Source organism: Strigops habroptila, chromosome 6, assembly GCF_004027225.2.
Source record: "Strigops habroptila isolate Jane chromosome 6, bStrHab1.2.pri, whole genome shotgun sequence".
Taxonomy (NCBI): domain Eukaryota; kingdom Metazoa; phylum Chordata; class Aves; order Psittaciformes; family Psittacidae; genus Strigops; species Strigops habroptila.
In genome coordinates, this window is record NC_044282.2 from 37272097 (window position 1) to 37294987 (window position 22891).

At 36.8% G+C, this 22891-nt stretch overlaps 1 protein-coding gene across 6 annotated transcripts in view; it reads left to right on the plus strand.

Annotated features, from left to right (window-relative positions):
• DST (dystonin) overlaps positions 1–22891 on the plus strand; it is a 296378-nt gene that overhangs the window by 231791 nt on the left and 41696 nt on the right. For 5 of the 6 annotated variants that reach the window (XM_032920000.1, XM_032920005.1, XM_032920001.1 and 2 more), the window contains 14 exons: positions 1615–1774; positions 2036–2362; positions 2538–2622; positions 3733–3974; positions 4981–5187; positions 9207–9326; positions 9521–9628; positions 11339–11557; positions 14622–14825; positions 17579–17810; positions 18162–18388; positions 19033–19155; positions 19921–20022; positions 22361–22462. In XM_032920000.1, the coding sequence (XP_032775891.1) occupies positions 1615–1774; positions 2036–2362; positions 2538–2622; positions 3733–3974; positions 4981–5187; positions 9207–9326; positions 9521–9628; positions 11339–11557; positions 14622–14825; positions 17579–17810; positions 18162–18388; positions 19033–19155; positions 19921–20022; positions 22361–22462 (2458 nt within the window). The remainder of the gene's footprint in view (positions 1–1614; positions 1775–2035; positions 2363–2537; positions 2623–3732; positions 3975–4980; positions 5188–9206; positions 9327–9520; positions 9629–11338; positions 11558–14621; positions 14826–17578; positions 17811–18161; positions 18389–19032; positions 19156–19920; positions 20023–22360; positions 22463–22891) is intronic. The other variant, XM_032920004.1, reaches the window with a different exon arrangement.

Consider the following 22891-nt stretch of genomic DNA (forward strand, 5'->3'; position numbering starts at 1 on the left):
ACCAAAACTCAAAACAACCAACCACAACCCCCCTGAAAAAGAAAACCAAAAACCATTCTCATGGTATCTATGTATACACACACTTAGATTTATGAGTTGTTGTCAATGTATAAAATACCTGGAACGTTCTGAACTGTGAATTGTCTTTGAAGAAATCTGTGTTGAAAGGTTTGCTAATCATGTTTTCTGGGTGGGGATCTGAAAAAGGACAGCCTTGTTCAGAGTAGAGAGAGGAAGAGTATGCATAACAGGGGGCCTGAGAAGGCATGTAATTAAGAACAAGAAAGGACTCGGAAAGTTGAAGAAAAATGATTTTAAGTGAACAGTGAAGCTTTACAGCGAAGAACAAATGGATGTTAGGATTTGGGTGCTAGAGTAACATTGAACTCAGGTTGTTGTCTCCAATTCCTCCTGGCAGCCCCTCTTTAGTTCCTTTACTCTGAACCTTTTTTGTTACCTCATGCTACTAACATGATTGATTAATTAGCAGAGTCAACCACTAATAGACATTATTTCCTTCTTTCCTTTTTTTTTTTGTTTTTTTTTTAATTGAAGGCATCTGACTCATTAGGCAGGGTAAATGTCATGTTTGATTTAATATTATTCTTCCAGTCTGGTGATATTTGATTAAAAATCAAATTTCAACTTTTCTAAGCTATCTATTAGCTGCAAGCTTGTCTCCATTTTAGTTAGGCCAGTCTCTAGAAATGAAGAGGAGATTTGAGGATGATTTTGAAAACTATGTAGAATACTTCACTGAGTGTTCTGCGGCTAAGTGTGTCAAGTCTATCTTGTTTATAAGCTTTGGGAAGCACGTGTAAACATAGCTTTTATCTGGAATGAGATCCCCATTTGAAAAACAATACTGTGATGTTTTTCATGTAGGGCAAATCTGTCTTTAAAAGTCTGCTGGAATGAAATTTTTTCAGCAGTGGTTGTAGAGAAGACACTTCCTGTAATCAAGAGCCTTCTCTGAAATGTAATAATCTGAAAGAGAAATGTTTTAGATACTGCTTTTTTGGTTTGGAGGTCAAGTCTCTGCTTTTTTAAAGTTGTCTCACTAACTTTCTTGAGAGCTTTTATCCAGAACAAGAGATACAGAGGTAGAGCCGAATAGTTCTGTTCACATAATTAAACAAATCTTTAAAGATATTTTACAGTGCTGAGGAAGCATGACAGTATGTTCTAGTTCAGTAGATCCTTTGCCTAACTTTAAAATGTTTAATAGTCAAGGGAATGTAACTTTATGCTTAAAGACAGCGAGAAACTTGAGAACTGTCCTAATTGGGTATAAAACAATGTTTTGCTGAATTGAGTGCTAGATTACTTTTAGCAATAAGTGTATGAATAAAGTGATACTCTGTTTATTTGCAAAAGTTGCATATTAGCTCAAAGAGTTTCAAACAGCTTCAGAGGTGTTTTTTCTAAATTTTATTTGATTTTAACTTTACCTTGGTTTTCATTATCACGGATATATTTCTATTTCATTTGATGACTGGTTCCTACAACAAGACAATTCTTTATTTTGCAAAGGATTCAAGGGCCTTTCTTATTTTTTTCTATTTTGCACTTACTTTATCACAAAAAATAACCTTTCTCTTGGTGTGTTGATAGGAACCGTCAGTTGGAAGGCATCTCAGTAGTAGCACAGCAGTTCCATGAAGCTCTCGAGCCGCTGGTGGAGTGGCTGACTGCCGCAGAGAAGAGGCTTGCAAATGCAGAACCCATTGGAACGCAGGCCTCCAAACTGCAGCAGCAAATTTCTCAGCATAAAGTAAGATACAAACCACATGCTTGCTTGTGTCATTCTTTTCAGACGCTTCTGTGAAGTCAACTCAAGTGGCAAAGCTGTTGCAGTGTATGTGTGTTCTACCAGGCTGTTTCTTTGGTTATTTTTTTCTGTAATTTGATTTTTATATATTTATGTTGGCAATATGTCCTGTTTCATTCAGTTTTTATTGAGTTCAACTTACGTGTCTTTTGTGTTTTTCTGATTTTCTTTTCCATTATTCTTCATTATTTTAAAAAAATGTAGGCCCTAGAAGATGATGTCCTAGCTCACAATAAGAGTTTACATCAGGTCATTAGCACTGGTCAGTCTCTAAAGACTATGAGCTCCAGGGAAGATAAAGATATGGTGCAGGAAAAGCTAGATTCTTCTCAGGCCCGATACATTGAGATTCAAGAGAAGATGAACAGCAGGTCTGAACTTCTCCAGCAAGCTCACAGCAATGCTCAGATTTTTGGGGAGGATGAAGTTGAATTGATGAACTGGCTGAATGAAATCCATGATAAACTGAGCAAATTGTCAGTCCAAGATTGCAACAGAGAATTGCTTGAGAAACAGCACTCTGAACTACTGGTATTTTTATTTCTGTTCATTTATTATTTAATTCATTTTAAAAATTTTATTTGTATTTCCATACTTCATTTATTTTTCATTATTATATTTTCTTTGAAGTGTTTATATGCTAATTCCAAATAAAAATATTATAATTTGTTGTGTCTGTGCTAACACAAATGGCCTTTTCTCTTAGGATCTTCAGGGAGAGATTCTTCTTAGAAAACAGAATGTTGATTTAGCTATACAAAATGGCTTAGAGCTTCTCAAGCAAACAACAGGTGAGAGCTAATATAAAACTATGAATCATCAGGCTTTTTATCTTGTACTTGCAAGTGCTCATGAGAATCAAAGTAGAACTTTTAAACATTAGTCCATATTTGCTCGTTAAAGCAGTCATAGTTGCTTATTTTAGTAAAGGTTTGAGGTCAAGGTATGTTATGTTTTGGGGCCAGTTTTACTATTAATGTAAGTAAGCAAAAGAACATTTTTGACTGTAGAGAGATTGGCCCTTGAATCCTTCATTATTTTCAGTGGAAAATTATTTTAGTGAACCTGCATTCCATTCCTAATAGCAAGTTATGGACATTACTCATAATGGAGAGCTGTTTGGCAGTGGATGCAGGCAATTCCCTGCAGGCATCCACAGATGAACGAGATTTTAGACTACCTTTTACTGCAAGAGGAAAGCTTTGTCCATTGGAGCTAATACTGTGGGAAAAATTACATTCCAGTTGCACACATGTCTGTTCTGTAGATCAACATCTGTCCGGACTTTCCAGCTCTTCTAAAGTTCTTGAACTCTTTAAGACACACACATGGTTGGGGGTGAGGGGATATCCTTTTCTGTTCCAAACATTATATAATGAAATCTGAATATGTGCTAATAAACTTCAGTATGTTGGTTTCAGTTTAGCCTTTTGTGTTTCAAATGAATAGTAATGAGGGTGTACAGTGATGTCAGATATTACTGTAATTGAAAATCTAATTAGTATTTTGTTGATATTTTTCCGTCACATTTTCAGTAACTCTTTTTTAACTTTTTTAGGTTTCTGTGTTTATAAGAAGTATTTTGAATTTAAGGGTGATTTTTTGTTTTTTTAAGAACATTTCTGTTAAATATTGTATCTTAAGTTTTTCCTTTCTAATAGTTTAGTAAAGCAGAAAAAAGACAGGTCAGGAACTTAGCTGAGGTACACTTCATAGATCTCTGAACTTTAGCGATGGTAGGATACTTTGCAACAGGCGAGGATTGATCTTGTCATCTTGTTTGGGTTATCCTGTAAGTTAAATACTGAGATCTCTGTTATAGGTGAGGATTAGGACTTGGGTTGGTTTTTGTTTTGTTTTAATTATTTGTGATCATAGGAAGTAACATCCCTCTATTTTAGGTGATGAAGTTGTAATAATTCAAGATAAACTGGAAGGCATTAAAGCAAGATACAAAGACATAACAAAATTGAGTTCTGATGTATCCAGGACCTTAGAGCAGGCTCTGCAGCTTGCGGGTCAACTGCACTCAACTCACGAGGAACTCTGCAAATGGCTTGATGAAGTGGAGGTGGAGTTACTCTCATATGAAAGTCAAATACCAAAGGGTGAAGAATTAAGCCAAGTACAAGAAAGACAAAAAGTATGTTTTAGAACCTGTGAATTATTTACTGCTGTGTGATTCAGCTAGGCTTTGTGTTAGCTGATGTTTGGCATGAAGTTGTTTTGTGAATAAGAAATTTTGTCATCACATCTTTTGACTAAACGTAACAGTAGTTAAGAATCAAACTCACTTTCCAGAGTCATCTGTTATAATCACTTATGAAATTGGACTGAGGTTTATTTTTAGCACAAAAGAAGCACAACATTTCCTTTTTATTCAAGCAGCTACCTAATCCTGGGAAAACTCTTAAGTTGTCAAAGTTAGTTTGGTTCTTTAGTTGTGACATGGATAAAATCCTGTAAAGTATGAAAAGAGTCAGCATTTAAAAATATGGATTACTAATCTTGTTTAACAATATATACTTCAAAAGAAAATTTGTAGTAAAATCTCGATGGTGCAGATGATGTGGGGGGGAAGTTAAAAAACCTCAAATCTTTCCATTAAATTTCTAATATAAAGAGAAATGAAACAGCGGTGGGGATTTCTAAATGGGTAAAAACTCATTCCTGAAGCATTGTGTGATGATTTGATTGGAATTTAATCCAGGCATCATGCATTTAAGAAATCACTTGAATTAATTGTATTTTGCTTTATTGGATGCCTGATTTCACTTGCTGGTGATTTAGTTCCTTATGGAGTTGCAGGTTGCAAAGAATTATTTTCTTCAGTTGCTTTATTAAGTACTAAGAACTCCTATAAAATTACAAAGAGTTCAGACTGCCATACTGGCTGGAGAAATACATGTAAGATATATGCTGTAGAAAATTCTCTTCAAGAATCACCCACCTTCCTGTCAGGCAGCTTACAATATCAAAAAGCTAATACAACTGAGATGAAAATAAGTGTGCTAATTTATCCCTTTGGTTTGTGTGGACAACATTTCAGTTCTTGACTCATGGAGTAGTTGAAAGAATAAAAAAACATGTGCAAGCTGTGTGTGTTCAGCTCATATGCTGACATGTTTACTTGAAATGGCCTTTTACAGGAGCTGAAAAAAGAAGCAAAGAACAACAAAGACTTACTGGACACTCTCAATGAAGTTGGCAGTGCCTTCCTGGAGCTGGTGCCATGGAGGGCCAGAGAGGGGCTGGACAGAATGATAACGGAAGACAATGAACGTTACAGATTAGTGAGTGATATGATCTCTCAGAAGGTGGATGAGATTGATGCTGCCATCCTGAGATCCCAGCAGGTACTGAAAACTCTTCTTTAGTCAATAAGAGTCTCTGGCCATGTGTACCTGAATAAAAGATGTCCTTTAATAATGTTGCCAAATGTTTTTTGTGCTTGAGCATTAGAAGGCCTGTTCGAATGAAATGGGACTCCACTGTTAAGACATGAATGCTAGAACCTGGCTAATCTGTACACTGTTAGAGTTTTCTGCCTTTTGTTGACACAAACGTCAGGCTTGTACCTAAAATTGCTGTAACTATCCCGTGGCTTTTTAAGTGGGAGTTTGCTTAAGTAAGAACTGAATGGCCTATGTCTTTTGTAGATCGTGTTTGTTATATTAAGTAAAATACACTCCAGATCCCCAGCCAATTTTACTGGATGGCACACTGGAATCACAAGGGTTGCCACACCTTATAGCATCAGCTGATTGTCTAGCTCCTCTGTACTTTTCACAATTAAAAGCTGGATCATCTTGTTCAAGCTGTAGTGGAGGATTTAAATAACAGTCGCTGTTATTCATATCCACAATGCTTTTCTTCTTGGGGCTCAAAAATTTAAGTTCTTTAATATGTGGAGGTTTCTATACAATCACAGAGCTGTATATATGGGTATACTTTGAGAACTGGCACTCTTAATTTCCTCACTTAATGGTCCCATATTTAGGTTTGCTTATAATGCATTGTGGAAACGCAATTTGGCAGTGTCTGCCTACAGTTCAGGCATAGAAATACTGGTGCAGATTTCTGTTTCTGCTAATAGTTCCCATAAACAGTTGTAACAGGACCAGGAGAAGGCATGTGTGATATTTTCAGTTTGCTGAGAGCTGACTGAAAGAGGCTGGCAATAACTCAGATCTTGTAACTGAGGTTAAAGTAACTTCATGTTTCTTTTTAAGGGGTTTGCTATGAATATTATCTTGTTTCATTAATCAAATCCTCAAAAATGAAGGGTGATTTTTTTCAGTGAGTGATAATGTAAGATAGGAGAGTGTATGTTGGCTCTCACACTTTTCTGAATTCTGTGAGTGTGTTGCATCCCCTAGCACAAGTTCAGCAAATTCAGGTCCAAACATAAAAAGACCAGAGCTGCTGCTCCCCTAGCTAATGTGGCAAAGGCACATTTGCACCCTGGACCTGCATACCCCTAACCTCCACTTCAGCCCAACTCACATCACCACAGTATACGTATATATTATATATATATATATATTCTACACTATATCCTGTGATAAATATCAATAGGCTTAACATGCTTCCAGTGAAGGATAAGGTACTTTCCATTTAGGTCAGAGAAAAACAATACAAAATTAAAAAAGCTTTTGGAGAAGTTAGTGCTCAGTAAGCTTATCCTGTGGCAACTTGTTTCAAGTGCCTGTACTATTAAGAAGTTTTGGGTGGAGGACAAAGCCACGAAGAAGATGAAGGGTCAATGGGAGTAGTGTAGGGTTCAGGCTAGGCATCACTAGCTCAAGGTGAGAAATGCAGCAAGCTACATGAACATGTAAGCATATTGTTTAATGTGGAAACTGTTTATTCAGTTGAAACTGGGAGGCTTAATAGATTAATGCAATGTCCTGGTTTTTAACTACCTGGGCAAAATGCTCCCAGATGGATAGAATTATCCTAGGGATAAATCTAGCTGCGTGTTGTAATTTTCGTTTCTCAACACTGAAGGCATTGGTTGGTGTCTTACCCTGGTGGAGGCGTGCTACATAGAATAGGTCATATTCTACTTTTGGTTTGCTTGTTGTTTTTCACTGTAAAGCAGCCATAGAGAGTACTTTAGAAAGCATTCATGGTGCAAATCACAATGTCATTGTATTTGGAAGTCATTCATTCCTGGTTAGAAGTAAAAGTACCACAATGAACTATGCTTGGTTAAACTGGGTGGGGATGAAATAGATGATTTTATAGTGACTGAAGTGAAGTTCAGTGCTCATAAATAACTGTTGTGCATAATGGGAAGAAAACACTTCAAAATTTGGATGCAGGGAGTACCAGTTTTCTGCTTTTTATTCTTTAGTGTTATAGAATCATAGAATCATAGAATCATAGAATCGTAAGGGTTGGAAAGGACCTTAAGATCATCTAGTTCCAACCCCCCTGCCATGGGCAGGGACACCTTGCCCTAAACCATGTGGCTCAAGGCTCTGTCCAACCTGGCCTTGAACACCGCCAGGGATGGAGCATCCACAACCTCCCTGGGCAACCCATTCCAGTGCTTCACCACCCTCACTGTAAAGAAGGGTGGTTATATTTGAAATTTGAATTTGAAATTGGAAATCCTATACCCTCAGCAAATGGGGTTTAGAATCCTGTCCTTCCTCAGTGCTATGTAACCTAGAAATTCCACTGCCATGCCTTGATTTTGTTCTTTCCATAAAATATTTGCTCAACATTACTTACATACCCATGGATATTTGGTATCAGGAAGTCACATTGCAGTTCATTTGTATGTCTAACACATGTGAAATCACCTTCTTAATTTCCTTCACCTGCATCATAAATAGATGGGCTTCTGAAGAGCTTGGCAGTTTCTAAAGCCAGGAATTAACTATCACTGGTGTGTGTGCTTTGTGCTGATGTTTACAGTCCTGATTGTTTCAGAACGTACCTTTCTATTAGGAAGTCACAATATTTAGGACAAAACTTTCTGTTACTTTAAATGAGAAGTGACATACAGTGAGACAGAATGTTTGTGCTCTCTTTCATATAACAAATGGATTATAAGGGCTGAAAAAGATTGACTCGTACAGAATGAAATCTCAGAACTGCTTCTTTTTGTTTTGTGTGACTCATGATTACTCACTAAGACAAGACTGTTTAGTGGCTAAAGTGAACTCCAGCTACGTTACAGGAGCAGGGCTGTCATGGTCTACAGCCACAAAGGCACAGACCAACATATTTGAAGGACAAGAAGGACAGACAGTGATCAGAAAGAGACTTCTGAGGATAGCATAGGTATCAACAACACAAATAGCAGGTTCTGACCTAAAACGTCCTGATAGACTGTCACAGTAACTCAGAGCCCTGTTAATGTTCAGCTAATTGCAGTGGAGGTCAGAGTTTAAAATAAATAAAGAAATAAATTAGTTCTTAGTAGTTTCTATGATGACTGGTTTGTACATCTCGTCATCCCATGTAATATTTCTCTATGGCTTAAGCTCAAAGCTGCCTCTGCTGAGAACTGCACCATGTGGGTGCTAAGATACATGCCTATAAACTTGAGCTGAAGAGAGAATATATGAATTCTTTTTTTTTTTTTTTTTTTAATTTGGTCTTACTTCCCAGAGGAATTGGATCCCCACACATGTCTTTTCAGGATCTCAGTCAGTCTCTCCACCGCAAATTAGTAAGAAACAGACCTTTAAATCCTCTCATTACTTTAGTGCTTTGGGGTAATTTCTGAAACATTGACATGTTGACTAATGATGGTCAAAAGTTAATCTTTTAGGAAAAGGACTGGCTGCACCCAAATGCCCCAAAGAGTTTTTGCATTTAATCCAAGGTCTAGTTTTGGATGAAATCCTGTCTTGTCTGAGTTCAGTGAGGTTTTTCCACCAACTTAGTTGAATTGTGATTGTTTTGCCTTTATCGTTTAATACCAAAGCAGCTCTTAAGATTAAAAGGATAACATCAAACAACTGTTTCTTAGGATAATTGCAACACTAGCAGTAGTAATAAACATAGAGATGGAAAAGACGTGTGAAAGTAGACTAAAATGAAAACAATGAATCTACTTACAATTCTGAAATTATAACCCTTTTTATTTTCTTATGTCTGTTAGCTGTAGGCTTTGGAAAAATGTATTTGCTTCTGTTGCTTTGTCATGCTTATGAATTAAGCTGCTGTATTACAATCCCTCAGAATCATTTTGGGCTTCATATTTCATTTATATAAAAACCTCATATGGAAAGTGAGCTGCTGTTTTCTAACAATTCCAAAGTATGCTTTTTAACCTTCTTTACGTTTTCTGAAACAGTCATTCTAATTTCACGTCTATAGGACCGCTGAACTAATTCATATCTCCCTCATTTAGTTTGATCAAGCAGCTGATGCTGAATTTGCCTGGATTGCAGAAACAGAAAAGAAACTGCTGTCTCTGGGTGATATTAGGCTTGAGCAAGACCAGACCACGGCTCAGCTACAAGTTCAAAAGGTAAAAGAAATGCATTTCCAAATGTCACGTTAATTATTGGCCGGCACACTCTCCATCTAGAAAATGTACTGGCACAATTTAATTTTCAGTCCATCATAATGCACTTCAAAAATAGTTTTTGATCCATGTACTCCTTTTTTTTTTTTTATTTATTTTTTATTTTTTTCCCTGACCAATTTTTATTGTATTTCAAGGCTTTTACCATGGAGATTTTGAGGCACAAAGATACTATAGATGAACTTGTTAAATCGGGGGATAAGATTATGAACACGTGCACCGAAGAAGAGAAACAGGCCATGAAGGTAAAGTTCCTTAAATTGCAGCTACAGCAGTAGATAGCAGACATGATATAAATAGAAGGATTCCTATAGTGTATGTCTTGAAATACTAATGAAAAAGCATTAATTACTGCCACTTCTAGTCTAAGTGTAGTACTGGAAGAAATGCTATTGTGTATCCCTCTCCTTCCTTCAGGATGTTCAAAGAGCAAGCACCGTGTACTTGCTTCATTGCCAGACACTAATTTGTAGCCCCATTTATCATCTTCAACCACAGTAAATAGTATTTTAGCCAATGGATAATTGAGTGAATAGGTGTTAGTCATCTGGGGTAGTGTGTATGGAATCTGGCTGTTCATCTTCCCCAGTTCTCTTGGGTCAGTGACACTCTATGTGTGTGTATTTCTGTGCTGGATTCAATGGCTGTGCACCTCAGTGTGAATCTTTCATTTCTGCTGATTTCAGTGTGGACTTTACTTGCCAAGATTATTCCATGCTGTTGACTAACACAGTCCATGAAAGGCATTCTTATGCCTTTGTTTATTACACACACAGAGAAAGCCTGATGTTGGGGCTGCATATATGTACAGACAGATTTTTCATGTTAGCATTTAAGAATGGGTTAGTTATGGGGTTGGGGGGTTTTTTTGCTGAGTTGCAGTGAGGCTGGATATATAGTGTAAATTTAGTCTTTCCAATGACTGCCCTCCTTGAACAACACCACTAATTGTGCTCTGCTGGAGGATCTGAATAAATCTGATTTGCTCTTAAGTGAATTTAAAATAGATGAGAAGTTCTGTCCATGAAACTGCAGCCATAAGAGAAAGCAGTATTATGTGAGGCTCTATTAAATATTTGTATTTGTTAAAAATACTGTATATCTATGTGTTAGGCTGTGTTTTGTCCTTTGGATAACATCTTTATACTTAATTTACATGCAAGACATAACAAATGAAAGGATAGCTTGTTCTGGCAAAAAAAGATTCTTCACATATTCAATGGCTTGCTTGCATGTCTAGATTTTCCAAGGCTAAGCATTTATGTGCATTGTCACATATAATATTTCATTAAAATGATAACATGGGCAGTCTTCCACAGGAAAAATGTATAGCTGGTTGATACTTTATTTTATTATCATATACCCAAATGCAGTAGACTTACAATGTTTAGACTTTATAATTTTGTCATATTATTAATGGTAACACATCCTCATTACTTAATGTATGATAACCTGGAAAATAATGCTTTGCGGTTTCTGTTGCGAGTTTGTAAGCGCAACATTGCACCCTATTCGCTTGCCAGATTTAGAAACAAAACAAAACAAAACAAACCCAAACAACAGGTTTTTTGTGTATTGTTCATGGTACTTTGATTCAGAAATGCTAAGCTTCTGCCAAGTGTCGCTGAAGATAAGCCTCTTCAGTAAGGAAGTGGGGCGAAGATCTGCAGTCAAATCATTTGCAGCTTGACTGGAAGCCCTATGAATAAAGTGTTATTTGTAAATATCAATATTATTAAATATGTTCTAGTTACTTTGAAAATACTCAGCCAAAGTGTGGTCGCCCACAGTACCGATTCTGTCCACCTTAAACTCTGATACTGGTAGAAACATTATCAAAACTAAAATGTGGTTCACTGTGGTTTGGTTCTATAATTATCGAAGACTGTTTAGAAATGAAGGTAATAGACATGGAAAAACACACATTGCTATTTTTTGTTAATATTATTTTACAGAAAAAAATGGAAAGCCTCTTACAGAAATATGATACGGTCTGTCAAATGAACTCTGAGAGGAACCTCCAGCTGGAACGGGCTCAGTCCCTGGTTAACCAGTTCTGGGAGACTTACGAAGAGCTTTGGCCATGGTTAACTGAAACAGAAATGATCATCTCTCAGCTTCCTGCACCAGCCCTTGAATATGAGACTTTAAAGCAACAACAAGAAGAACATAGGGTAAGCATTTTGCCAGTTTTGAAAAACAAAGGGTCAAAAGCCGAGTAGTATTCTGCTTAGAACTGTGGAGTTCTCTGCTAAATGCTTATAACCTAGACACTTCTGTTGAAAAAATAAATCTTTAAATTAGTAATAGAAAATAAATACATTTTCAGTCATGCCTCTACCGTTCCCAAACTGTGCATGCAAACAAGATTCTCTGTGGAAGGCAGCAAACAATGTATAAGCATAAAAGAGGGCTAAAGGGGGGGAAAATTTGCCATTGAAGTGAGAACTGAGCACACAAAAGTTGATAGTTAAGTACACTTAAAAGTGCAAATTAATGTCAGTATTAGAACAATCCAGACCCATAAACAGAAAGAATAGGTATGGGATGTTCTAGCAAGAAACAAAAGAGGGTAAAACATGACTATCTAAAGAACTGGAGTACCTGCTGTCAGCATGCTGAAAGTGAAATTCTATTTTTGTGTACAGTCTGTGTACAAATATGCATGTATATTGATCTTGCGTACATGTAAAAACATTGGCTTTTGTTTTATTGGTAACATTGGAGCTAAATTTAGCTGAACCAGGAAGATGGACAATTAGAGGGCCAAGAATTGATTGCTTGGGTTCCAGCCAATCCCATAGTAATTTTTCATGTCAAGTATGTATGTTATGTAATAATTAAAAGAAATAAATGTTTACCATAACATCACAAAATAGAGGCATCAGTGTTGTAGGCTGGCCACCATATGAGCTTTCCTACATGGAGGAATAATCAGCTGGGATAAAAATTAGTGCGTTTCATCTATGGCTACTACTATCACATGGAATCAGATGTATCCCACTGAGGTTAAAAACCTGCATGGGTTGGCACATGCAAAGCCCATATGGCTACTGGAGATACCTGTCTCTCCCTGCTAAGGATAGAATAACTAGGATTTTTTTGTTTTAGCTGCCTCAATTAAGTGACTCAAGTTAGATAGGATGAACCCTGTCTTCAAAGTCTTATTTACTCTGAGACCAGTTAATGAAGATGTGCCACTCTTATGTACTGGTAAACACTGGGTTCACTCATTTGTCTTCCTATTATGTCCAGAATGAACAACCATGTTCTATTAAGACTAGCTGTATAACATGTGCTTTACAAACTATCTTGATTAGTCACCGTAAACCAGATCATGCTTGCTTTACTTACAGGATTGTTCCTCATCTACTTTAATCATTCTGCTTGCATGAGAGGCCCTTCAGACGAGCTTCTATTTTTGCATTTTCCCTGGGCTATGCCATTAGCTGAGATTTGTTTGTTAAGTAGAAGATTAATGTCAGGCAATTTTAACACATAATCTGATCTGAAATACTTGTTTAGTGGAATCATTTACCCAATAGCAGATCATGGAGAAACCCAAGTCATTTATTGTTCTAGTAAAAAAAAAGGAGAGGAAAAAAGTATTCCGAATGTGAATTGAAAACAGTTTTTTATATTCACTTACATTTCTGTTCTGATGTATTTACTGATGACAGTCTTTGTTCCAAGTCATGGAATTCACAGATTTGATTCTGTGAGAGTAACATGCAGTCAGTTTGGTTTGAACTGAGCTGTGGTTATGTGTAGCATAAGGTTTGGACAAGAAGTGTGCACTCTTGTGGCCTTCTGTAAGTTATCTATTTGTGCACAAAAGTAGATCACACAAAATTATTTTCTAAAAGCTTTCAACCTGCTTTTAGTTTCCCTTTTTCCTCATGTTTGCTAGTCAACATTGTTTTTCCTGTTGTGAGGCATATAGATAGACTTAGGTTCTCAGTAAGTAGCTAGAGTCAGGGGGGTTTGTATTTTCATTGCCGTTTTGTCATCAGGGGACTCTGGAGAGTCACAGCCACTGTCATTTCAATCGTCTGAGCATGTCCTCTGCTGGGAAGGAGTGAGTAGGCAAGCCAGTATCAGGATTTCTTTTTAAGGGAAGGACCTTAGTTGAAGAGAAGAGGATTTATTTACACTGAGAGTGATGTAGGCGCTTTTGTGAGTCTTCATTAATTTAAACAAACTCTCAGTTGGGAGGAACAGAGCATGTGCCTTTCATGTTCCTGCACGGGGGCTGCATGAAGTTCACAGCACCAAAAAGGACAGCTCCTCACAAGACAGTGGGATTATTCTGAAAAGGGAGGGATGAGCAGATAAAATAAATAAAACTGGAGGGAAGGATGAGGCTACTCCTACAAAAAAAGCCCCTTTCCCTTTGTCAGATCTATGGGTACAAGTAAACAAAAGCAAAATCCTTAGGCTAGTTGGAAGACACCTTGTGACCTTTTTACTTCCACAAGCTTCTGCACAGTCTTCTGCACAGTTTTGACTTACTTTGGGGGTGGATGATGAGAGGGAGTAGACAGCTGAGATGAGATTTAATTTCCCTACTAGTTACTTGATACACTTGGTAAAGCAATAGTGCTGCTGTGAAGATAGAGGGGTCTTGTGGCCAGAGGGGAAACCGCTAAACTAGGTCGAGAGGTCTCTACTGATCAGTCTTCCTTGTCCTTTTGTCATTTTCACTGATTTCTTTGACTCATCCTTCCTTGTGCTAGTTTCCTCTTTTTAAATCAAGGATAATTTGAATTCATATTCTTGCAATGCCAGTGCCTCTTTCTATGATGTTCTTCAATGAAAGGCTTTGCAGCAAGTGACAGATATCAACATGAAAAGTGGTGGTGTTACACCCATCTGTAATATTGTTGCCATTTCTGTCATTATGGGTACTAAATATGATGGGGAATGCCTGTTGCCAGCATCATATGCATAGTTAACATCTTATATTTTACCTGTAATCATATGTCCTACAAGAGTGTTGCACGGACCTTTCCAGTACATCTGTAATTCTGATGTTTCATGTCTGGATAGCTCTTTGTTGGAATGGGAGCAATCACTGGCAAAGCAGTCATTACCTTTGTTTGATATTATTTATACTTTACATTAGGATGAAGGGTATTTGTTTGGAATTTCTTGCCAGCTGGATGTGTTAGAAGTGTGGACAGCTTTAATGTGGCGGTGTAAGCATAAGAAACTGATAAGTTCTTTCATTTGTTATAGCAACTGCGTGAGCTGATCGCTGAGCACAAGCCTCATATAGATAAGATGAACAAAACTGGGCCTCAGTTGCTGGAGCTGAGCCCAGGAGAAGGTTTTTCTATCCAAGAGAAATATGTGGCAGCTGACACCCTTTACAGTAAAATTAAGGAAGATGTCAAAAAGCGAGCACTGGCCCTGGATGAAGCCATCTCTCAGTGTACCCAGGTATCAATTTAAGTTTAAAGTAAAATTGGATTCATTCAAATGGAAAAATACATGGACATTGTCATCCTACATGTGTATACCAAGACTAAACCACCATTTTATGTCGATTTTTTAACTTAATGGCTTGTGAATGTTCATATCACTGCCTATGGCATTGAATTTTCTATTTCTTAAGGACTTATAATGTTATATATGGGTCAGCATTACAACTCTGCTGCAGCTGAAAAACGTGATTGCTTCGTAAATTTTGAAGCAAAAAAACCCGACCACATTTGGTCTAGAAATGTGGGATCTTATCTTTACTTCCATTTTCTCTTGCTGGTCTGTTGCTAGCTGATGCTTTGTTTACATATGGATGTCACTGTTGATCAGTTATCTTGGGTATGGTTATATCTGGAACTTGGCAGCTTTACTTTAAGTCTGTTACCAATGGAACTAGAGGGTAGTTTAGCAGTGGTAACAGCAATTTTTCTTCTTTGCACACCCACAAGAACTTCACATAACGCATGCATGAACTGTTGTGTAAAAGTATTGTGAGTGAAGTTAGACCCCCAAAATGTCATCATAAGCATAAAATTCAGATCAAGTCCACAAAAGCTGTGTATCTTAGGTTCATCATCCTATGCAATGAACCTTGATAGCATATTAAGTGTCACATTCTAAAGACTTTTAAATATTGGGTTAATTGTCATGAAACCCAAACTGAAATTCTTTTACTCAACCCCAAATTCAGAAAAGAGCTCAGTATAACTGTGTACACGAACCCATCCGAAAAGCTGAATAAAAGTAGTTTGTTCTATACTGCTGTTTTTATAGGAAATTCCCATTTTTCTCTGTTCACTGGCGATTAAGTGCTATATTCTGCTTAGGTCTAAAATAATAAAGAAATACACCTTAAAGTTCTCATCAAGTCTCATAGGTCGTTGTACTTGATGTCATATTCCTAGCCCCTGCAGACTGAGTTTAAGAACCTGAGGCAAAAAAGTGACATCAGATATCATCCTGCTTTTGAACTGGTTACAGACATTATATAATACCTTCCTAATTCACACCTCTGAAAGATGCCTGATTATTTAGATTCAGTGTTTATCATAAATGCTCAGGCCTCCCCCTATTTGCAGCTGCACATAAGAAAGTTGAAGGTATTTACTTAGTATTCAAGTCCCTGCTTTGTATGTGATAGACATTAACGTGTTATACTGGCTAAGTACAGCAAGCAAGAATAAAAATGCATTCTTTGGTAACAGCTAGAGTATAATCAGATGTTGAGAAAATACTTAATGGTTTATGCAGTACTTTAAGGTTACTTTTATGTACCTAAATGTATATGCAGATTCCAAAGCAAAACATTGTAATGCCAAGAATATAATTTTATATAATCTTTTTTTATTAAGAAAGATACGTAAATATATATTATCAGAGCTCTGTACTGTGATGACTATGTCAGTGTTTGTCTAGACAGTCCTGGAAGAATAATTATTTAACTCTTCAGGTTTTAAATTATATGAAATTGCATTATATATCAAAGGCAGGACAAAACATATGGAGCCAGAATGAGAGGTTGTAACAACTTGCATTTCTTCCTTTTAAGTTCCCAAACACCTTGTCTCATTCATTGAAGTGCGAGTACAAGGAGGCCTACTGAGTGTACTGACAACTTAAAAACGTAATTTATATGTCAGTTGTTATCACTTATGTAAGGTTTTGTTGCCACAATCAGTTTTTCAGAAGTCTTGAATGTGGGAAGTCTACTTATCTTTCATAACACATTTTGCTGGATTGTATGATATTCACACTTCTAACAAAAACACTGAGTCCATAACATTAGTCAGAGTCTGATTGAAGTGGATTGTATGGTGGGAAAAAGTAATTACACTTGTATTGCTTATATTCCTTTGAATAGAAAGGATGTAGCTATTTGTTCACATAAGGTAATCTTGTTGTGTTCTTTCTAGCACCTTTCCCAAGTGTAGCCAGGAGTGGTTTTTGTAGATCCTGGGGGATCATCAGATGCACCCACAGTTTATTAATCTCTTTAATTTGAAAGGGGCATGGTGGTGAGATATTTTCAGGAATCTAGCTGGATCCAAAACCATATTGTAAAGACTAATGCTGGACCTCTACCAAAGGCCATGTACCATGTTAACATAGCTGTCATTGAGCTTCTGGGCTCAGTCAAACATAGGTGAACATAAAATACACACTGTTGTGCCCTTTTAGGTGCAGAAATAATGTACCTTTACTGCACTAACAAGCACCACCTGGACAGTAACAAACATCTTTTTGAATGACCTTACATATCAAATCTTAGTTGTGGTTATATGCCAATATGTTGGTCCTGATATGAAAATGTATGTATTTGATATTAAGGTAAATATCTTTCTAAAAGAATGAAATCAGAAAGCCATGGCTCTTCAAAATAAGATAAAAACTGCTGTATGAATTACTCAGGGCTAAATCCAAGTGGTTTCTGACATATAGTACCTTCAGATGGAGTGTCTCAGGACTTCATAGTAAAATTCTTGAATTGGAGAGGAAGTACCATTTCCAAGATCATTTTTGTAATTTAGATATTAAAAGAACCATGAGGAGGGTATTGCAAGTTGCATGTATATATGTTGGATAAAGATGTTAAATATGTTAATTTTAATGTACCTTTTTCCAAGAAAATTCCAGGTGCCATTTTTCAGTTGTTGGTTTTTTTTCTTTCTAATTTTTCTGCCACTTCTTTCTGTCCTTTACCACCCTCCCAGTTTCATGACAAGATAGATCCAACTCTTGAGAGTCTGAACCGCATAGTTGAACGTCTGAGGCAGCCACCTTCGATCTCAGCAGAGGTTGAGAAGATTAAAGAGCAAATCAGTGAAAATAAGAATGTGTCCGTGGATCTGGAAAAACTTCAGCCAGTATATGAGACGCTTAAACAGAGAGGGGAGGAAATGATTGCTCGCTCAGAAGGAGCTGATAAGGATATATCTGCTAAAGGTAGTAGACTGAGGAAAATTTCATGTAGTGGAAATGCAGCAAGCTGCAGTATATAAAAATCTTGATTTCTGATGACCACTAATCTGTGGATTGTGTTCTGCTGGAGAAGCTGCTAAAGATTTATAAAAGCAAAGCATTCGTTTAAAATAATTCATCATGGATTTGACCTTTGTTTTATTTTTAAAGGCCATTTTGGTTGTTTCCACTTAACATTATAAGGAGCCCTGTAAAGAAACAATTTTAGAGTCTAAATTTTAAAATGTACACATATGTTTCTGCTGTAGAACTGTAGAGAGATTTACAGCCAAGAATTGTTTGCCAGGGTAGTAATCTAGTTCCTTTGTTGTTTAGCTGTTCAAGATAAACTAGACCAAATGGTCCTCATTTGGGAAGACATCCAGACCTTGACTGAGGAAAGGGAGACCAAATTGTTGGATGTAATGGAACTAGCTGAAAAGTTTTGGTGTGATCATATGGCTGTTGTAGCTACTATTAAAGATACTCAGGACTTTATTCGAGAACTGGAGGGACCTGGAGTTGACCCATCTGTAGTCAAGCAACAGCAAGAAGCTGCTGAGGTCAGTAGAAAGTATTTTGTTGACTTGAAGTATTTTATTTGCAGCATGCAAAGAAAAGACAGAATTACTATGGAATACCACAGGAGAGATTTTATTTTTTTTTTGTTACGGACCACGAGGGATAATTGTACAGAAATTTACTGTAATGATATCTCAAGAGTCTATGGTAAATAACATGTATCAGTGCTTAATTGCAATGAGCATGCAACATGTGCCTGTCATTATATTTACATACCTGTTTATAAACATGCGTATAATAAGCATGTCACCAAGACTTTTGAAAGTTACACATGCTTTAGATTCCCTGAGTAAAACGTAACATCTAAATGAAAGGTGTGCAGATGTATTATGCTCTAAGCCTGTAATTAGTTATAGTTAAAGATTTGAAAGTTAAATGATAACCTCTGGAAAAGAAAACACTCTGATTAAACTTCTCATTTATTTTTTCCATCTCATGTTGTAATTTAGACTGATGTCAGCTGATTTCTCTCTCACACTGCAAAGGGATGCATATATTTTCAGCATCCAATTGTAAGTCCAAGTGACCTTAAAGAAAACAAAGGTGGAATCCTGCTGTGTTCTATCTTGAAAGCAAACTGTACATAGATTATTAAATTTAGGTTTGTATGTTTTTCTCTTTGTAGGCTGTTAAAGAAGAAATCGATGGACTGCAGGAAGAACTAGAAACAGTTGTGAGCCTTGGCTCTGAACTTAGAGCTGCTTGCGGAGAGCCTGACAAACCTATTGTCAACAAAAGTATAGATGAGGTATGGGAAATACAGGTGCTTAAATCTGTTATGTTGGGTGCTTGTTCAGCTGAAATAGGTGTATCCCACCTGCCCCCAACAAAATCTGAAAATAAAAATTTTGTGGCACAAGCGTGACACCCCTGAAGCCTTTGTGGCAAAGTAAGATTTGCCTTTCAGGTACATGAATCTTGACTCAGATTAGAATGTACAGACAGTTTTGTTTTATTGATTTATGGGTTAAAATTTTTATAAAAGAAAGTTGTTTGGTTTTTGTGTTTGTTTTTTTTTTTTAAATCCTCACTGGCTAAAAGTAGATGGCTATTTTTTGCATAAGTAATGCTGGAATAAATTTCAGCTGTATCTGGTTTATGCCAAGCGAGACATCTTTACTGAGACAATCCTGTTTGGATGATTACAAAGTACTTGTAATTTCTCTAATACTCAGCAATGTACATTTCTGTGAAGCTACCTTTATTATAACGATGTAACTCCAAATGATTTAATAATTGTATTTCCCATATTAACTATAATCCCTATATTTAGAAAAATATTCAGTAAGCAGTATTGGAAGTTTACAGAAGTTATTGAAGTTAATCCAGAACGTCTAGTGTATTCTGAGGGAAACTATGCAGTGATGGGGAAATCAAGTGTGTTAATATGGAATGAATATGGGCTATTCATGCTTCATTTGTTTATGTTACTGATCAGTGAATAATTAGTGAATGCACATTATACAGCAGTAAAATTCTTTTGTGTATTGGAGTAAATTGTGCTTACTTGCAGCTGAATTCTGCTTGGGATGCCTTAAACAAAACATGGAAAGAAAGAGTGGATAAACTTGCTGAAGCTATGCAGGCAGCTGTTCAATACCAAGATGGACTGCAAGTAAGATGGTGTTATATACCTAGCCCATTCCTGAGTCAATAGGATTTAATGTGGTTGTAGTAAAAAATGCCATGTGATTGGGTAGGTGACAAGTGATGTATCATTGTGATTATAGTGACTATTTTCTTCATAGACAGATTTTTCTCAGAGTTGGTGGGAGTTTTTTTGGTTTTGGGTTGGGGGTTTTTTTGCATTAAAGAATAAATCCATTGCATTGTTTTCTTCATGTAGTGTATACATTTCACTGTGTTTAGATTGAAGATTAATGTGCCCTTGTTTATTGATAAGAGCAGAGTTTTTTGATACTACACGTTCACGATAATCCTGCTCATATTTTCTTGTGATAGTGCTTCATATGATACGTGAGTTGAAGTTGTGACATATTTACATGATCTGAAAGGAATGGAATAGGTCCATATACTCACTTTTTATTTCTGTGGAGGACAGTCAAAGAACTTCAGTTTTATTCCACCTTTTAAATAAGACAAATATTTAAGGTTTAATATTTTAAGCAAAAGATATTATTAACATAATGTTGCTGGACCATTATACTAATTCTTCCATTATACCAATTCTTAGTGTAATTTATCCTGTCACGATACCTTAGAAGATTATTTGCTTTTTAAATCTGTAGGTAAATGTTCCAGCATTTTTTTAAGATACCTTTTACATTGTACATCCTACAGTTGACAAAGTTTCAAAAAAAAAAACCCCAAACAAAAAACGCCACCACCAAAAAAAATCCAAAACAAGGGGGTTGGACTAAATGACCTTCAAAGGTCCCCTCCAACCCAAACTGTTCTAAAATTATATGATCTTTCTCTCTATGTGCTGGGTGGGGGTTTTTTGCATGTTTTTTGTACATTTTGGCTGAGTGGCAAGCCTCTTACCTTTTGTCACTTAGTGGCTAGGAAATTGAAACATCTGAAAAGATTCCAAACATGGTCAGATTTTGCAAAACCTATTTTTTGCTCAGTGGAATGATAGGCTTTCTTGGTTCATTAAATCTTTAAAATTAGTTTCACATGACACTGAGGGCAGTTGCTTGTCTGTTCAGTGCAGATCAAGCAGCAGAATACTCCTTAATAGTAACACAACATGCCTATTTTCCAGGACACCCTCACTATGTGTTTTCTCCAAGTTCTATGTTTAGACTGCACGGAGGTTGACTTGTAGGGTTACATTAGGAACACTGCCATCGGTTTAAGTGCTTTGTAGTTCCTGTGGCTGTACATCGTACATCCTACAAACTTTGTACTTTGTGAAAGAACTGTATTTGAGTGCCTTCTTATGCCTATTTCAGTAGACATGAAGAGTATCATGGGCAGATTGTTAGCTGCAGCTGCCTTGTCCTGTTCAGCATGCTGGGGGTAGTTCTCCTTTTCTCGGGGAGCTGTGAAGCAGTAGGCAGCTCTGATGAGCTGTCCTAAGCTTTTCTCTGTAATGAATCACAGATAACAGGTGGGAGGAAAAGGGCCTAGCAGAGATGTTTCTTCGCTTATGCAATTACCCAGATTGATACAGCTGTTCTTAATATGTAAGTAGAGTATTCTTGAGGTGGTTCTGCATTATATCAGGAGCAAAAGAAGTATCCACAGAGCCTCAAAACTGAGGAGGCTTCATGTGGTTTTTAAAGTTATAACTACATTGTCCTGTGGAGATTCAGTCAAGCCTTTTTATCTTACGGAGATTCACTCACTTACAGCCCTTTACTACATAGTATGTACTGAATGGGCGTCGTGTTGCTTGCACAGATAACATTATCACAGAATCACAGAATGGTTTGGGTTGGAAGAGACCTTAATGATCATACAGTTCCAACACCTCTGCCATGGGCAGGGACACCTTCCACTAGATCAGGTTGCTCTAAGTCCTGTCCTTCAAAAGAAGTTTGTAATTGTCATTTAAAGCCCTGTCCTTCAAAAGAAGTTTGTAATCGTCATTTAAAGACGGCTACCGTCTTCCATTTTCACTCCAGAGGAATGCACAGTAGAGTTTGTCTTGTATTTACCTTTCAGGGTATTCATAAAAATTGCTGGTTTTACTCAAGAAGTAGACTGCCACTCAGCAGGAATAGTACTGGCAGAATATTTCTGCTAATAGAAACTCAGTCTTGCAGCATGTACATTCTTGTAACCATTACATGAAATACTTTTGTTAGTATTTGATCCCTTGTGTTGCAAAGAAACCTAGGTTTTGCTGAAGAGAGCTGTTTTCTTTCAAAGAGCGCAGCAGTATTTTTCTCCGGAGTAAAAAACCCCCTGATATTTTACTTAATAAAGCTTTCAAGCATGACTATTTCTCTGCTCTCACTTGAATTTCATACTGTGATTTTCAGGCAATATTTGACTGGGTAGACATTGCTGGCAGCAAGTTAGCATCTATGTCCCCAGTTGGAACAGATCTGGAGACAGTGAAGCAGCAAACTGAGGAACTTAAGGTATGAACTAGTAATTCGTTTCATGTATATTTTCATCTGTCTGCATTTTTCTGTTATTCAGTATTCTTCTGTATTGTTCAAGAGTCCAAAGTAATTTTCAATGTCTAGTAAAAAGAATCTGTATGAAAATTTCAAATAACATAGAACTGCAAACTATTGCTTTACAAATGTTTCATTTTAAAATCTCTTCCAAATTTTGGTGAGACTACATTTTACTTTATGAATATATTCTGATAGCCCACAAATACTAGTAACAGCATTCATTCTCTTTCAAAGGCTCTAAGGTTATTATGTGCAGGGTTCTTTTGCTATGACCTTTATGTTTTCTGGTTTCTGCCATGAACAGCTTCCTTGAGACTCTGAGAGAACATCTCCAAAGCTCCATTTCTGCCATTATAGGCTTGTGTCTAAATGGTTACACAGATCACG